Source organism: Mustela putorius, unplaced genomic scaffold, assembly GCF_011764305.1.
Source record: "Mustela putorius furo isolate JIRA1106 unplaced genomic scaffold, ASM1176430v1.1 tig00003988_pilon_pilon_pilon, whole genome shotgun sequence".
In the NCBI taxonomy this organism is placed as follows: Eukaryota; Metazoa; Chordata; class Mammalia; order Carnivora; family Mustelidae; genus Mustela; species Mustela putorius.
Genome location: NW_025422127.1, coordinates 2,532,023 through 2,545,714, shown reverse-complemented (window position 1 = coordinate 2,545,714; position 13,692 = coordinate 2,532,023). Strand labels below are relative to the sequence as shown.

Sequence of the window (13,692 nt, the reverse complement as noted above, 5' to 3'; positions counted from 1 at the left end):
CTTGTCCCTTTCCTTTTCCGTCTCTGCCCTTGTCTCTGTCCCCAGCCCCAGCCTTGTCTCTGTCCCTATCCTCTTGGCTGTTTCTTCACCAGCTTGGCTCCCTCCTCCCCCTAGTCTCGCTCTCTTCCCTGCCCAGGGAGTCTTCAGCTGTCAGCTGTTGCTATGCACTGAGGCTGTGGCTGAGGTTGTGGTACGACCGACACCTAGACAGTGAGAGATGGGGACAAGCAAAGAGATAGAGAGACAGACGCATATCGTGAGACACCAACACCCCCCCTCCCAGGCATGCACGCAGATGCATTCACAGGGACAGGTCACACCACAGAGGTGAGCACACAGGCGGAGTGAGACATGGTCATGCAGAGCCCAGCACAAACACACAGGCAGGTGCACACCTAGAGAGGCACACTGACACACACAGATGGACACACTCAATTCACACACACACACACACAGGAGCGCGGGTGCGCGCGCGCGCGCACACACACACACACACACATACAGATGCACACTCACGACAAAGACGCACACTCGAGCACACCCAGCCAGGTACTTGGACCTCAGCCCCCTTCCTCGCCTTGGCAGAGAGGCAACCCCCCCACAGACAGAGACGGACATGCACTCAGGTATACGCTGGCCCTGGCAGTCCAAAAGGCAAGCCCGGCCACATACAAAGAGAGACTCAGATACAAAGATATGACAGACAGCGGGAAAGATCAGCGATGCTGAGAAAATGAGGCAGACACGGAGACACCCAGAGAGAGAAGCCAGGAGGCGGGGGCCTGGGTGCAGATGGGGCCGAGAGGAGAGACGCCGGAAGGGGCAGGAATGGCCAGGCCTGAAGCCCCAAGCTCCAACCAGAATCCCGAGCCCAGGTGCCAAGCCCAGGGGCTGCTGTGAGAGAGTGGACGGGGCCAGCGGATACTCCTGGGCCTAGGGCACCCAGCTTGTCACTCGGATCTTGATCTTCTGGAGTCCTGACCCACGTCATCTCTTCACCTTTTGCTAGTCTTAGGTCACCTCCTTCTGTCTCCAGCTACACACACACACACCATTCCTGTTTCTGGGTCTTTGCCTCTGCCCTTGCATCTCTCCATCTGTTATCTCTGTCTCTTATTCTGTCTGTATCAGCCTCAGCCCCTGTCTGTTCTCCATCTCTGTCTCAGGCCCATTGTCCTCTCCAGGTCAGGAGTTCGAGGACTGCCTCCTGGTAGACCCTTTCCTGGCAGGTCCTGATGGGCAGAGGGAGGAAGCTGACAGGAGGGGTGTGTGTTCCAAGCCGCAGCTGGGGGCCCCTCTCGCTCTGCCCGGGATCTTGAGGCGACAGGCAGAGAATCAGTGGCTCCCCGGGGGCGCCAGATGCACGGCTGGCAGAGGGAGGGAGCGAGGGGGTGGGGCTGGTAGTGGTCGGGAGCAGGCTGGCGCTGGGGGAAGGAGGGAGCTGGCTGGCGGAGGGTGGAGGGGGTGTGGCAGAATAGCCCGAGGGAAGGAAGTGAGAGGCTAGGCTGGGGTCCGCCTGCAGGTGCATAATTAGCATCGCGGAGGGGGCTGTGCTGGGCTTAAGGGTGAGCGGCGCTGCAGGAGTGCGTGCGCCACCTGGTGGACAGATGAGGCCACAAACCTTCCCAAGAAGCAGTGGAGGATGCCTCTTCCCCAGCAGGGTGGCTCTGCCCTGGGGCTCCGGGGGTGCCCCAGACAGAGCACAATCTGAGAACTGACTTGGAGGCTGAGGCCGAGTTGGAATCTCGGGGCTAAGAGGGAAGGGGGGGTTCTTGTTTCTAGAGGTGCCTAGACTCAGAGGTTCCTCAAGAAAGGAATAAGCTGAGGAAGTCCAGGCAGGGAGGGAGGCAGAAAGCATAGCAGTGGCCTCCTTTGGGAGAGCGGTAAGGGTTCTTCGGCTGTTTGCAGATGCCCTCCCTGAGCTCAAATTTGCTTTTAAGGGGAGAGCGGTGCTCTAACTCTCTCTCAGTCTTGGACAGTGTAAAGCTGTGTGACTTTCTGCAAGAGGTTCCCTCTCTGGGTGAGGGTTGAGGCAGACCTGGGACCCCTTTGATTGTGGCAGTCCTTACCTTTAACCCCTGGGATGGCTAAAATGATTGGTTAGCTGGATCTGTTGGTGGCCAGTGGGGCCTGGCAAACTGGTCTTCCTAGCTCTCCTTCAGTCTAGGGTGCCCCCCGCCCTCCTTCTCCTGAATCTAGAGTTCTAACTTGGCATCTGATTAATTAGTCTCCAGGAGGATGTTAGCGCTTCAAGAGCAAACTCCGGCGGAGAGAGCTGTATGGAACACCCTGAAGGACTGATTAGAAATCGTTTCACAACCCCAGTGTGTTCAGTTCTTATGGTGGGATTTCTCACTGTGGGAGATCGTTTTTTGGGGAGGGCTGGTGGTGATGTCCCACAAGTGACAATGGAGAGAAACAGATTTTGGAGTTACTGTCCTAGAGCCAGAGAGGATATGCGATCCACAAAGGTGAAGTCACTGGCTCAAGGTCACACAGCCAGGAGAAGCTGGTCTTCCTCGTGAAGTCCAGTGCCACCCTCCCCCCCACCCCCAGCAGCCAGATGGAGAGGGAGAGAGCTCAGGAAGAAGGGCACTGAAGACCAGACTCCCCAGCCCACCTCTAGCTCAGGGCAGGCCTCCCTCTGGCGGCTGAGGCAGGCAAGCACAGCCCAGCTCCCAGAGTCTCACACTCACAGGTAGACACAAGTGGCATTTTTTCTTTTTTTTACAATTTTATTTATAACAATATCTGTGTTATTTAGTTGTAAAGGAATTCAGCAAAAATTATTAAAACGTTCATGTCCCCAAAGCGGGGCTGCCCGCTTGCCCTTTCTGGTTGTGCCCCCACCTTCTCCTCATCCCCAGGGGAGGGTGGGGGAGGCCGGGGGACGGTTACCAAAGAAAGTCTCCAGCCCTGGGAGCCATGGTGGGGGCACTGGAGAGGGGGAGGGCCTGTCTGGGGGGGTTATTGAGCATGGCCATCTCAGAGGTGCCCCAGAGTGGGGGCTGGCGCATGGAACGGCCTCCCCCAGGAAGAACTAAAAGATTCCATCCTTTCCTTGCTGCCTCAGCCAGAGCCAAGTCTTTCAGACAGGGGCAGCAAAGCACTCTTCCCTCCCCAGAATAAGCCCTGGGGAGCTGGGAGGGATGAGAGTGGGGTGGGAAGAGAAGGGGGAGAGCCTTGACAAAGTGTCTCGTACAGGGAGGGGAAAGGCAGCACCACCAGCTCTCCCAGTGGGGGTGCATTTTGGTGGAAGGTGGGAGGCAGGTACCTGTGAGCCGCAGGAGCTCCCAGAGCCCTCCCTGCCCCCCTCCCTGAAGGCAGCATGAGGGGGTTGCTGAGGAGCAGGCAGGAAGGAGGAGAACGGAAAGAGATAATACTGTGCTCGCTTGCTCACTTGCTCACTCACATATAAAAAGTAATTCCTTCATTTTTACATTTATACACCCCGGCAGGGCCGGGAAAGGGCTAGCTGGGCAGGAGGGGGCTCATCAAAGGACTTCTCTGGCAGGGGGCAGGAGGCTCTCTGGGGTGAGTCCAGTGGTCAGGGCCTTATGCCAAGGGGTCCCCTATCTCGTCCTCGGGGCCCCGGCCCAGGAGTTCTCGCTTCTCGTCCGTGCTGGCCAGGGAGTGGCGGCTGCCATGGCCACCCATGTAGAGCGTGGCGTACACGGGGTTGGTGAAGTTGGTGGGCTGCAAGGTGACAGTTCAAGTGGGGCTCAGGATGGAGTCGTTGGCCCGGTTGCCCAGCCCCCACCTCCATTCCATCATCCAAGCCGGGGCCCTTCATCAACACCCCCCCACACACAGCCTCCTCCCCTGTCCTCCCGGCCCACCTTGTCAGGGTCCAGTGCAAAGTCAGCATCCAGTAAGCCCCCTACATCATCAGGCTCCCCGCCTTCATACATCTTATAGGTGGGGTTCCCAATCTCCACATTCATGGCCCCGTTGGTCATCCGCTGGTGCTGGAAGCCCTTAGCCCTGGGGGAAGCAGGATTTTAGGGTGCAGGGATTCTAGGAGGGCAAGGCTAGGATGGTAAACTAACAGAATTTTCCAGAATTCTCCTTAACTCACCCTCGGACTCGCCGCTTATACCAGAATACCACTCCAGCTACCAGAAGCATCAGAAGCAGCAACAGCAGAGGGATGAGGATAGAGGCCATATCTGGAAGGGAGAAGGCGGGAAATGGAGTCAGAGAGGTTCAGGGAAAATGAGAGACCAAAATCTCCCTGCTCCAGAGCCCTGAAGCTCTGTCTTCCCATTCCCAGCCACCTACGTCCAGGCTGCTGTTGGCTGACCACCTGCTCCTCACACCGGGGTCCTGCCATGTGGGGCGGGCACCTGTAGACAGAAGGGGCAGACCTGAGCAGGCGGGACCTCCACAGCCATGGCTGCCAGGGAACTGGGAGGGGCCACAGGGTCCCAGTGTCCTTGCACAGCTGTGGGGAGGGGAGGGGATGAGCTGGGTCTCAGGAAGGCTCAGGTCCCACTCACTGGCACTCAGGCATCATTTTGCTGTTCATGGTGCAGGAACCACCGTTGCTGCAGTGGCCGACGCAGGTCAGACAGCTGGGGGCCACGCGGCCATCAGAGCAGCTGCAGGAAGGAGTGACAGGCTGGGTGGGCTTGGTGGGGGTGGGGTGGCTGAGGCGCTGAGGAAGGGGCGGGGCGGGGGCGGAGCTGTGGGGCAGGCCCCACTCACTTGCAGGTGACGTCCCCAGTCTGCTTGTTGACCACGCAGGCTCCCTCCAGGCAGCGGCTGCACTTGTTTACCTCACACCTAGGGCCCTCAAAGTAGGCAGTGCAGCGGCACTGCCGGGAGCCATCAGCGGCCATCTGGCATGTGCCGAAGTTCTCACAGTAGCCGGAGCACTGCCCTGGGGTTGAGGGGCGGGAAAGGAGCTGCCTCAAGCCCCACCCTCAGGAGGCTCCTCCACAGGCTGTGGGGGGAGGTGGCTGGACACCCGAGAGGACCCCTGGGCCTCTTAGGTGACTCCCACCTCCTCCCGAGCCCCCACCATCATGGACTCAGAGCAAACGTATGTCCCCAAACAGCCTGACAGGGCACTGCTTTCATTTGAATGATCCTGATGCCAGAGGGCTCATCACCTTGCGGGAAGTGTGCACACCTCTCTGGGTGAGCCCCCTGAACCTGCTTGAGCTGCCAATGGCCTCCCTCCCTAAGGCAGACCCCTGGGACTGTCAGCCTGGGCTCTAGCTGCTCCAGTGTACCTCCTCACCCCACCCCGGGGCCCACGAATGGCTCACTCACGGTATTGGCAGCGATCCCCCAGGAAGCCGGGTAGACATCGGCACTGGGGCTGGTTGCCCTGGTTGACAGTGCAGGTGCTGTTGTTGACACAGTAGCCCGCACACACCTGCTGGGTGCATTTGGGGCCCGTGAATCCCGTGGGGCACCGGCACGTGGGCATGCCTGGTGGGAGAGGAAATGTGAGTGGGACTGAGACCCACTGAGGTCCCAGCCCTGCTGCATGGGGAGCAGGGCCCGGAGGACCCAGGTGGAGGGCCTCGGCAGAGGGAAGGATAAGGGATGCTGGGGCCATGGGTGGGAGGTGGGAGGCATGGGAGGGGGCAGCGGAGGGAGGGACACTGAGGCCGTGGGTTGGGGCCGTGAGCAGGAGGCAGGGGTTGACAGCGTGGGGGGCAGAGGTGAAGCCAGGGAGGAGGGGAGCCAGGTATCGGGGAGCTGGGGATTTGCCCGGGGTGGGGCGCCAAGGAGCTGGGAGCAGGCGTGGCCTCTGGAGAACTGAAGGCTGTACCGGAGGGGGAGGCGGCACATGTGCCCCCATTGCGGCAGTACTCCCAGCACTGGTCCAGCTCGCACTTGTCGCCCGTGTACCGGGGCTGGCAGCGGCACTTCGGCTGCCTCCGCGCGTTGAGGAAGCAGCTGCCGCCATTGAAGCACTGCAGGTTACAGGTTCCGGGTCGAGGAGCTGCGGGAAGGACCATCAGGGCACAGAGCCAGGGAAAGAGGGGAGCTCAGGGCTCATGGGGTAGAGAGTCTGGGGCGGGAGAGGGGGGCTGGGGACATGGAGCAGGGGCATGAGCATACCATCTGGTGGGGGTGTTGGCGAGGGCACAGCCACACAGGTGCCATTGTCCAGCCGCTTCCCATTGGGACAGGTGCAGACAGGCCCACTGGGGCTCAGCAGGCAGAGCCATTCACACTTCTTGCGGTCACAGGGGTTGGTCACTGTGGGTGTGGGCAGGGGTGGAAGGATGCTGAGCCTCGGGGACCCAGGATCTTCCCGCACCCACTGAGACCTGAGGTGACAGCCTGGAGACTCTGCCTCCAGACCTGCCCTCTTTGCCTACCTTCAGGCTGCTTGTGTTGGTGGTACAGGACCACATCAGAGGCGTGGCTCAGGCCCCCTGTCAGGTTGATCAAGGGGCTGTGTCCAAACTTATGGATCTTGAAGACACGATTATTAATGTAGGTAACGCCGTAGATGTAATCCTCAAAGACATCAATGCTGAAGGGGTGACTTAGGCCTGGGGGAGAAGGTAAACTCAGAGGGGACTCAGGCCCTGGTCACTCCCAAGGACACTGGCTCCCATGGCTCCCAGGCATCCCAAACTCAACATGTCCCAAACAAAACTCCCCCCAACCTGTTCCTCCTCCTGTAGCCACCACTGGCAAAAGGTCCCATTAGCCCTTGACTTCTGGGATCAGGACCGACTTCTGCTCTCTCTCCCTACATTTACTAAGCTCCTCCTGCCACCTCTGTTGCCTCCATACAGCTCAAAACTCGGTGTAATGAATGAATGGGCAAGTGGGCCAGAGGATGCAGGGCTGGTACAGAGGTCCAGGGCCGGGAAGGAAGGAGGTGAGGCCGGGAAGGCACTGCAGGACTGCTGGGCACCAGGATGAGGAAGTGGCAGATGCTGGGCAAGGCCTTGGACTTGGTGAGGAAGATAAGAGGCCCGAGGGCAGGGCTGGCTGAGGCTGCTCTCAGAGGCTGACCTCGTTTGCTGTCAGCAGCCACGATGGGGTCCGTGCCATTAAGCCGGATGCTGCCGATGACTGAGAGCTTGGCGTCTGCCCAGTATAGTCGTTCATTGTGATAGTCCACAGCCAAGCCTAGGGAAAGGCAGAGAGCATTGTGAAGGCCCAGCCTCGCCCACCCTAGACTTGAGAAAAGCAGACCTGTCTCCATGCTTGGGACAGCTCTTTTCCTGTCCCCATGACCACTCCTAGTCACGTCTGGGAAAAGCTTCCATGACTTGCTGTCCATCCCAGACCAAGCCCCTTCCCCCCTCAGCTTTTATGTGACCTCAGGCTCAGCAAGTCCACCCCTCCCACATCCCCTGCCCCCTGCTGCCACGGACCTGTGGGCCATTGGATGTTGTCCTGTACCAGTGTCTCCCGAAGGGTCCCATCCATTGCTGCTGTTTCAATTTTGGGGTGATTCCCCCAGTCTGACCAGTACATGGTGCTGGGGAAGAAGAAAAAGTGTGGGTAGGACCTGGGGCTCCCAGAGGAGGCTGAGCAACGTGTGCCATCAGGTCATGGCCTCGGCACAGGGACTGCTGGGTAGTGGAAGGAGGGTGTCCTGTTTCCCTCCTCTGGAGAAAACCAGGGGAGTCAGCTCCCTGCTCAGGTTAAAGATCTTTTACTCTAAAGTCACACTGTGCTGATCCAGAGTCATCAAAGTGGGCAGAACTGCCCCCTGGAGCTAAGGAGGAACTGGAAGTTGGCTGCACATGACAGCCAGCTACGTGGAGGTCAAGCCCCTACCCAGCAGGCCAGCTGGGAGTTCTGGCAAAGGCAGCCCATGGAGAGGGCCAGAGCTGGGTACGGGCCTGAAGACGCTAGGGTTGGAGGAAGACTGATCTCAGGATGATCTGGAAGGGGAAGGACAGGCTTGGGGATGCTAGGTACCTGCCCCCCTCCCAGAAGCTTCCTAGCACCGGCTCGGATGCCTCCCCCCGGGAGGACCCCTGCATACCCCCTCAGCGGGTCCACCACGATGGCATGGGGCTCGTCGATCATGCCCGAGATGAGTGTCTTGCGGTTCTCGCCCTTCATTTGTGCCACCTCAATCACATCTCGGCCCGAATCTGTCCAGTACACGTTCCCAGCCACCCAGTCGATGGCAATACCCCTTGGCATCTTGAGCCCTGAAATCTGAATGCAGGGGTGACAATTTCAGGGGCCACCACCCTTTGTCTTCCTGCCCATTATCCCCCCCGCCACCTGCCAGCTTGTCCCTGCTAAAAAGTCAGCCTAGGAAGAGAGCCAGTTCTCTGATTTTGAAGAAATTCCCTGACACTTACCTTATGAGCCATAAGAGCTTTCCCATGTTTTGCTGAATTAGGCATTATTACCTTGCTCTATTGAGGAAAGAAGCGAGGCCCTAAGAGGTCAAATGGGTGCCCACGCCCCACAGAGTGGGTGGCTGTGACAATCAGGAGCTGAATTTGGTTCTGAGACTCAAGGCCAGCGTTCTCACTATACCCTGCCACTTTGGGCTGCCATGTGGCAGAGCCAGCTACCACTGCTGGCATCGCTTTGCCCACCTGTTGTGCCCACAACGACCTTGACTGCCCTGCCTGCCAGCCTCACCCTCTACCCCCTTCCACTGGCCTTTTCAAACTCTGCTCTGAACCATCTGCTCTTTGCCATCTTTCCATCCAATCTGTGTGGGTCCCATCCCCGGAGTTGGGGGGGCTACTCACATTGAGGTGGGTGACACCCCGGTCAATCTGTCGCCGGTGGCGGTTGGATGTGGTGGGGGGGGCAGCAGGTGGCAGGCTGCGATAGGAGATGGTCCCTGTGTGCCAGTTGGTCCAATAGACACGGCCGGCCTTGACATGGACATCCATGGCATCGATGCGGACACTCTCGTCACCCTGGAAGGCCTGTTCGTAAGCCGAATGGGGGTGACTGGGGAACAGGCTGCGGATCTCATTGTCATCGGCGATGTAGAGGACCTGATACTCGGAGCCTGGACGGGTGAGAGGCCAGGTGTTGGGTGCAGTAAATGGTAGAGATGGGAGGCCAGGCTGGGGGGTGCTGGGCCTGCTGCTGGGATGGGCTCCCTCCTCTCCTTCCCTGAGCTAATCTGGTGTGACCTGGCACTTCAGAAAACCTTCTGGGCCTCTCCAGCCCCAGAAACTTCTGCCGCTCCACGGTCTTGGGGCTGGCATCCCTACACTCTGCCACATGCTGTCTGATACCTGCTTGTGGGCACATGCGGTGGGATTGTGTGTGTACACGTGCCCTCGTGGGTGCGTGGGTTGTGTGTGTGGCGGACTGGGGGTGTCTGTACTCAGGCAGGTGCAGGTAAGCACCAAAGGATATGGAAGAGTAGAGCTTACTTGTTCTCAGTGCCCCCCAAGAAAGTAAATATGAGATGATGGTTTGTGTTAACTCAATGAAAGGAACCCTTTCACAAGGTGTATGTGTATCAAACCATCCCCTGTGCACACTAACTATCTGAGAGTTTTGTCAATTACACCCCACTAAAGCTGAAAATGAAAAGCAAATGCGGTACAGGTGATTGCCTGCTGATGCATACCTGTGCGCTCTGCGGGTGAGCGGTGGGTGAGGAAGCAAGCATGTATGGGATTTAGGTGTACTGCCCACACTGCAGCTTCCTCCGATGAGCCAACCCCCAAACTAGCACCCTCTGTGCCACGGCCGGCCTGTGGCTCTGGGGTTCCTTGCTTAGAGCGGGAAGGGAAGCATCCCTTCTACATGTCAGCCGGGTTTGTACCAAGGTGTCTGTAGCCCCACCCACTCCTGCAGTCTGCGGGCTGGGGCGGTACCTTCCGCCTTGCAGGTGTTGTGCGTCTTCATGAAGTTGCGGGCGCAGCTGCAGAGATGGCCACCCTTGGTGTTGTTGCAGAGCTGGGAGCAGGTGCCGAAGCGCAGGCACTCGTTGATGTCTGGGGGTTACACGGGGGAGGGGGGTCATGGAGAGTCTGGGTATCTGCCCGCCCCCTCTGAGTCCCGCCTTCCTACCCTGGCATCCAGGCTGGCCCGGCACGGTGTGGAAGCCAGAGCGACAGGCACAGTAGGCGGCTTTCTCCGTGCGCACGCAGCGGGCCTCATCCCCGCAGATGCTGGCGTTGGTGGCGCAGCTGGTCAGCTTGGGGTCTGCGGAGGACAGAGCGGGTCCCCTGCCCTGAGCCACCCTGTGCCCAGGCAGCGGTTCTCTGCCCAACCGCCCCAGGGCGGGCCCCCGCCCACCCCTGCCGGCGCGGGGCGGGGGCTTACCGATGCTGCAGTCTTCCTCATCGGAGCCATCCCCGCAGTCATCCAGCATGTTGCAGCGAAGCGAGGAGGACAGGCAGCGCTGGTTCCGGCACAGAAACTCCTTCTTGTCTTTGCAGTGGGGGGTCTGGGCCGTGGGGGGCTCTGAGGAAGGCGGGGGCTTCAGATCTGGCTATTGGCCACCCCACAGCCTCCAGGTCCACAGGGACGCCCTGCGGCTCTCTGTCAAGCTTCGGGGGATGCGGGCTAAACATTCAGAGTCCCAGTCTCCACCTCAAGACCTAGGCGCCAGGAAGCCTCCCGGGCTTTCTCCAGGGGCTTCTCTCTTACAAGGAAGGGCCCTTGGGCTCCCGGCAAGGGATCTGCACCCTCCGCGGATGAAGTCCGCACTTGGCCCACTCCCCTCCACCTCCTGTGCAGCACCCAAAATATGGCGTGCCCTTCCTCCCCAGCCCGCCGGCGCCAGGCTCCCTCCACCAGCTCCCTGCTCACCACAGTCCTCCTCGTCAGTCCCATCCCCACAGTTGTCAGTGCCGTCACACTGGCGCCCGATCCACAGGCAGACGCGGTCGTTCTTGCAACGGAAGGGCCGGTTAGGAGGGCACACGAACCGGGCTGCAGCGGTGGGAGCGGATGGAGCAAGAATGAGCCAGAGGGGCGGGCCTGGAGCCCCGGAAGAGCAAGAAAGCCCCGCCCTGTCCCAGCCCGGCTCCTCCAGCTCACCGCACTCCTCCGGGTTTTCGTCGGAGTTGTCCCCGCAGTCGTCCTCGCCGTCGCACTTCCACGCCAGCGGCTTGCACAGGGTATTGTTGCACTGGAACTCGTCCAGGGGGCAGGTCCGCACTGGGCACCACGGCCAACAAAGAGCCAAGAATGAGCTCTGAGCCCCAGGCTGACTGTAGGGGGCGGGGTCTTGCCTCCATCCTTCCCTCCACAGGTGTAGGCCCAGAGGAATAACGGGGCAAGTAGTGGCGGGGTTGGAATGAACCCAGGCCTCCTAATTTTATACCAGCCAGGCAGCTGAGCAGAACTGCCTCCTCTGGTTATTTAGGGGAGAAGAAGCCTTTCAGGGGAAGCTTGTACAGAAAGGTATGGAGGGCCCTCTTTGCTGGTTGTGGCAGGGCATCCGGGCCTACTCTAGTTTAACTGCAGGCACAAAGGAGGAACACTGGGCTGGGAGTCAGGAGACTTAGGCTTCCCTGACCAACCAGGGCAGAGCCAGAGTGTCTGTCCTTGGCTATCTGGATGGGGTTGTGGAATCTCTGCTCCAAGCCCCAGACTTCTCTTACCCAAGCTTCACAATGAGGCCTTGGGCCACTGAGCCCAGAGACAGGCACTGCTTCCTGGCCCCGGGAAAGGGAGAGGAGAGTGAATGGGGACTGCCCTGTGGGACCGGTGGCATGGAGCCTGGATGGACACAGCCAAGAGGTTTCTGCTGAATTTGGGCCCAATAGGCCGCTTGACTATGTGCTGCTGTGGAGGGCACACTCCACACAGAAATGTCCCCAGAGGCCCTGGGTCTGGCTCAGAGCTCTCTCCCCGATGCCTAGGATAGTGCCTGGTACACGGTATGTGCTTCAGAGTGATTTTTTTCCTGAGCAGTGACTATAGGAGAGGACGCAGGAGTGACCGGGTGGCGGGGGTGGGGGGTGGAGGGGTAGCGGGATAGGCTTACCGCCGGTGCCACAGGCTTCCTCGTCACTGCCGTCCATGCAGTCAGCGTCTGCGTCACAGCGCCAGCGCAGGGGGATGCAGTGGCCACTCTTGCACTGGAACTGGTCCATGTCACACCGGGGACTGCAGTCTTTCTGTGGGGACACGTGCGGGCATCCTGGTCAGAGCAGGGCACCCCGGTAGCCCAGCCCTGATCCCTCCGAGGCCATCCTTCCCTTGGGCTGGTCTCCCTTCCCACCTCGTCAGACCCATCTGCACAGTCGTGGTCCCCATCGCATTTCCAGCGCCCAGCAATGCAGCGGCCATTGGCACACGAGAACTCACTCTCAGAGCAGGGCCGAGGGGCTGGAGGAAGGATAGGGGAGAGACAGGCCCCAGGAGGGTGGGCACAGGGACTCAGCCATCGGCCAAGCAAGACCACCCATCCCCATGTCCCTGAGAGCCACAGGTGATGATCAAGATGCTCAACCAATCCTGAGCAAGCCAGCTGACTGCCCTCATGGGATTAGCTGGGTCCAGCGCAGGCTCACACTTACCCCTTTGGGGTGGACACACATGAGAGAGGGCACGGGTCCCCGGCTCTGCCCTCAGGATGGACTGTGTACGGGGGGTCGAGGGGAACAGGAGAGGAACGACACCACTAAGACAAGCACCAGGGTTTAGGGAGAGGCCAGTAAAGGATGATGGGCTGAGGCACAGGGATGGGTGGGCTCTGGGGCAGTGGCAGGGGGTATGGTGGGAGCACGGGCACATCGGAGACACCTACCTCTGCAACCCCGAGAGGACAGTGTGAAAATGGAGAGAAACATGAGATGAGGTGAAATGGCACAAACTCAAATACACGACATGGAGCGGGGTGGGGTGGGGTGAGCAGGGAGGGGGCACCTGACCCCCAGCCCTGGGAGGTTGCCACCTGCCCCGATGCCACCTGGTGGGGGCAGGGGTGCTGAGAGGGGAGGTGCCCCAACTCTCTTGCAGCAGGGTGCCTGCAGTGTGGGGTGGGGGGGGCGGGGACATACTGCAGCTCTCCTCATCCGAGTTGTCCCCACAGTCGTTGTCATAATCGCACTGCCAGCGGCCTGGCACGCAACGGTTGTTCTTGCAGCGGAACTGGTAGGGCTCGCAGGTACGCTCATCTAGTGGAGGCAAGATCGGGGGGCAAATGTCGGGGCCGTCAGGCACGGAGTGAGGGCAGGCATGAGGGTTTCGGACAAGCGCTGGCAGGATGGCCAGGAGTGGGAGTGAGAGCAGCCGGGGGGAGGCCACGCTGCATTCTGGCTGAGATGCAGGGTCCGCAAGGAGGTTATGAGGCGGGAGGAGCTGCCCAGGGGCGGGTGAACAGAGCCTTGGGTGTGGGGGGGTGGGCCAGGAAGATTCTACCCAGGTGTGTGCTGCTGAGGTGCCAGTGGGTGGGCATGGGGAATCCAAAGGGAGGTGGTGGGCGTTGGAGGTGGGGCCGTGGAAAGCCCGAGTTCTGCCCAGGCCGGATGCCCTCCTCCGATCCGAGAGCAGGTCTGGGGAGGCTCACCACACTCTTCCTTGGGCTCGTCGGAGCCGTCCCCACAGTCGTCCTCTCCATCACACTTCCAGCGTGCCGGGATGCAGCGGCCTGAGTCCTTGCAGCGGAACTCATCGACTCCGCAGGTCATCTGGGCTGCAGGGGGCGACAGTGGTGAGGCGGAGGCTCCTTGCTGGGGTGTGTTGGGGGGATCGTGCTCCGGAGCAGCAGACGCTGCGGAGGGCAGGTGGGTGCCAGGGGTGCCAGGCCACTCA

General features: G+C 60.2%; 1 protein-coding gene across 1 annotated transcript in view; it reads right to left on the bottom strand.

Moving 5' to 3' along the window:
* Window positions 1-2,714: 2,714 nt before the first annotated feature.
* The window catches only part of LRP1 (LDL receptor related protein 1), a 79,545-nt gene continuing 68,567 nt past the window's right edge, over window positions 2,715-13,692 (bottom strand). The window contains exons 67-89 of the mRNA XM_004773175.3: window positions 13,448-13,573; window positions 12,939-13,055; window positions 12,158-12,264; window positions 11,921-12,053; window positions 10,969-11,088; window positions 10,738-10,860; window positions 10,249-10,389; window positions 9,994-10,128; window positions 9,798-9,917; window positions 8,706-8,974; window positions 7,976-8,154; window positions 7,356-7,462; window positions 6,991-7,107; window positions 6,342-6,518; window positions 6,079-6,219; window positions 5,786-5,959; window positions 5,278-5,439; window positions 4,708-4,882; window positions 4,500-4,601; window positions 4,282-4,346; window positions 4,079-4,169; window positions 3,840-3,984; window positions 2,715-3,696 (exon numbers count right to left, since the gene is read on the bottom strand). Of these exons, the coding sequence (XP_004773232.1) occupies window positions 3,556-3,696; window positions 3,840-3,984; window positions 4,079-4,169; window positions 4,282-4,346; window positions 4,500-4,601; window positions 4,708-4,882; window positions 5,278-5,439; window positions 5,786-5,959; window positions 6,079-6,219; window positions 6,342-6,518; window positions 6,991-7,107; window positions 7,356-7,462; window positions 7,976-8,154; window positions 8,706-8,974; window positions 9,798-9,917; window positions 9,994-10,128; window positions 10,249-10,389; window positions 10,738-10,860; window positions 10,969-11,088; window positions 11,921-12,053; window positions 12,158-12,264; window positions 12,939-13,055; window positions 13,448-13,573 (3,167 nt within the window). The 3' untranslated portion in view covers window positions 2,715-3,555. The remainder of the gene's footprint in view (window positions 3,697-3,839; window positions 3,985-4,078; window positions 4,170-4,281; window positions 4,347-4,499; window positions 4,602-4,707; window positions 4,883-5,277; window positions 5,440-5,785; window positions 5,960-6,078; window positions 6,220-6,341; window positions 6,519-6,990; window positions 7,108-7,355; window positions 7,463-7,975; window positions 8,155-8,705; window positions 8,975-9,797; window positions 9,918-9,993; window positions 10,129-10,248; window positions 10,390-10,737; window positions 10,861-10,968; window positions 11,089-11,920; window positions 12,054-12,157; window positions 12,265-12,938; window positions 13,056-13,447; window positions 13,574-13,692) is intronic.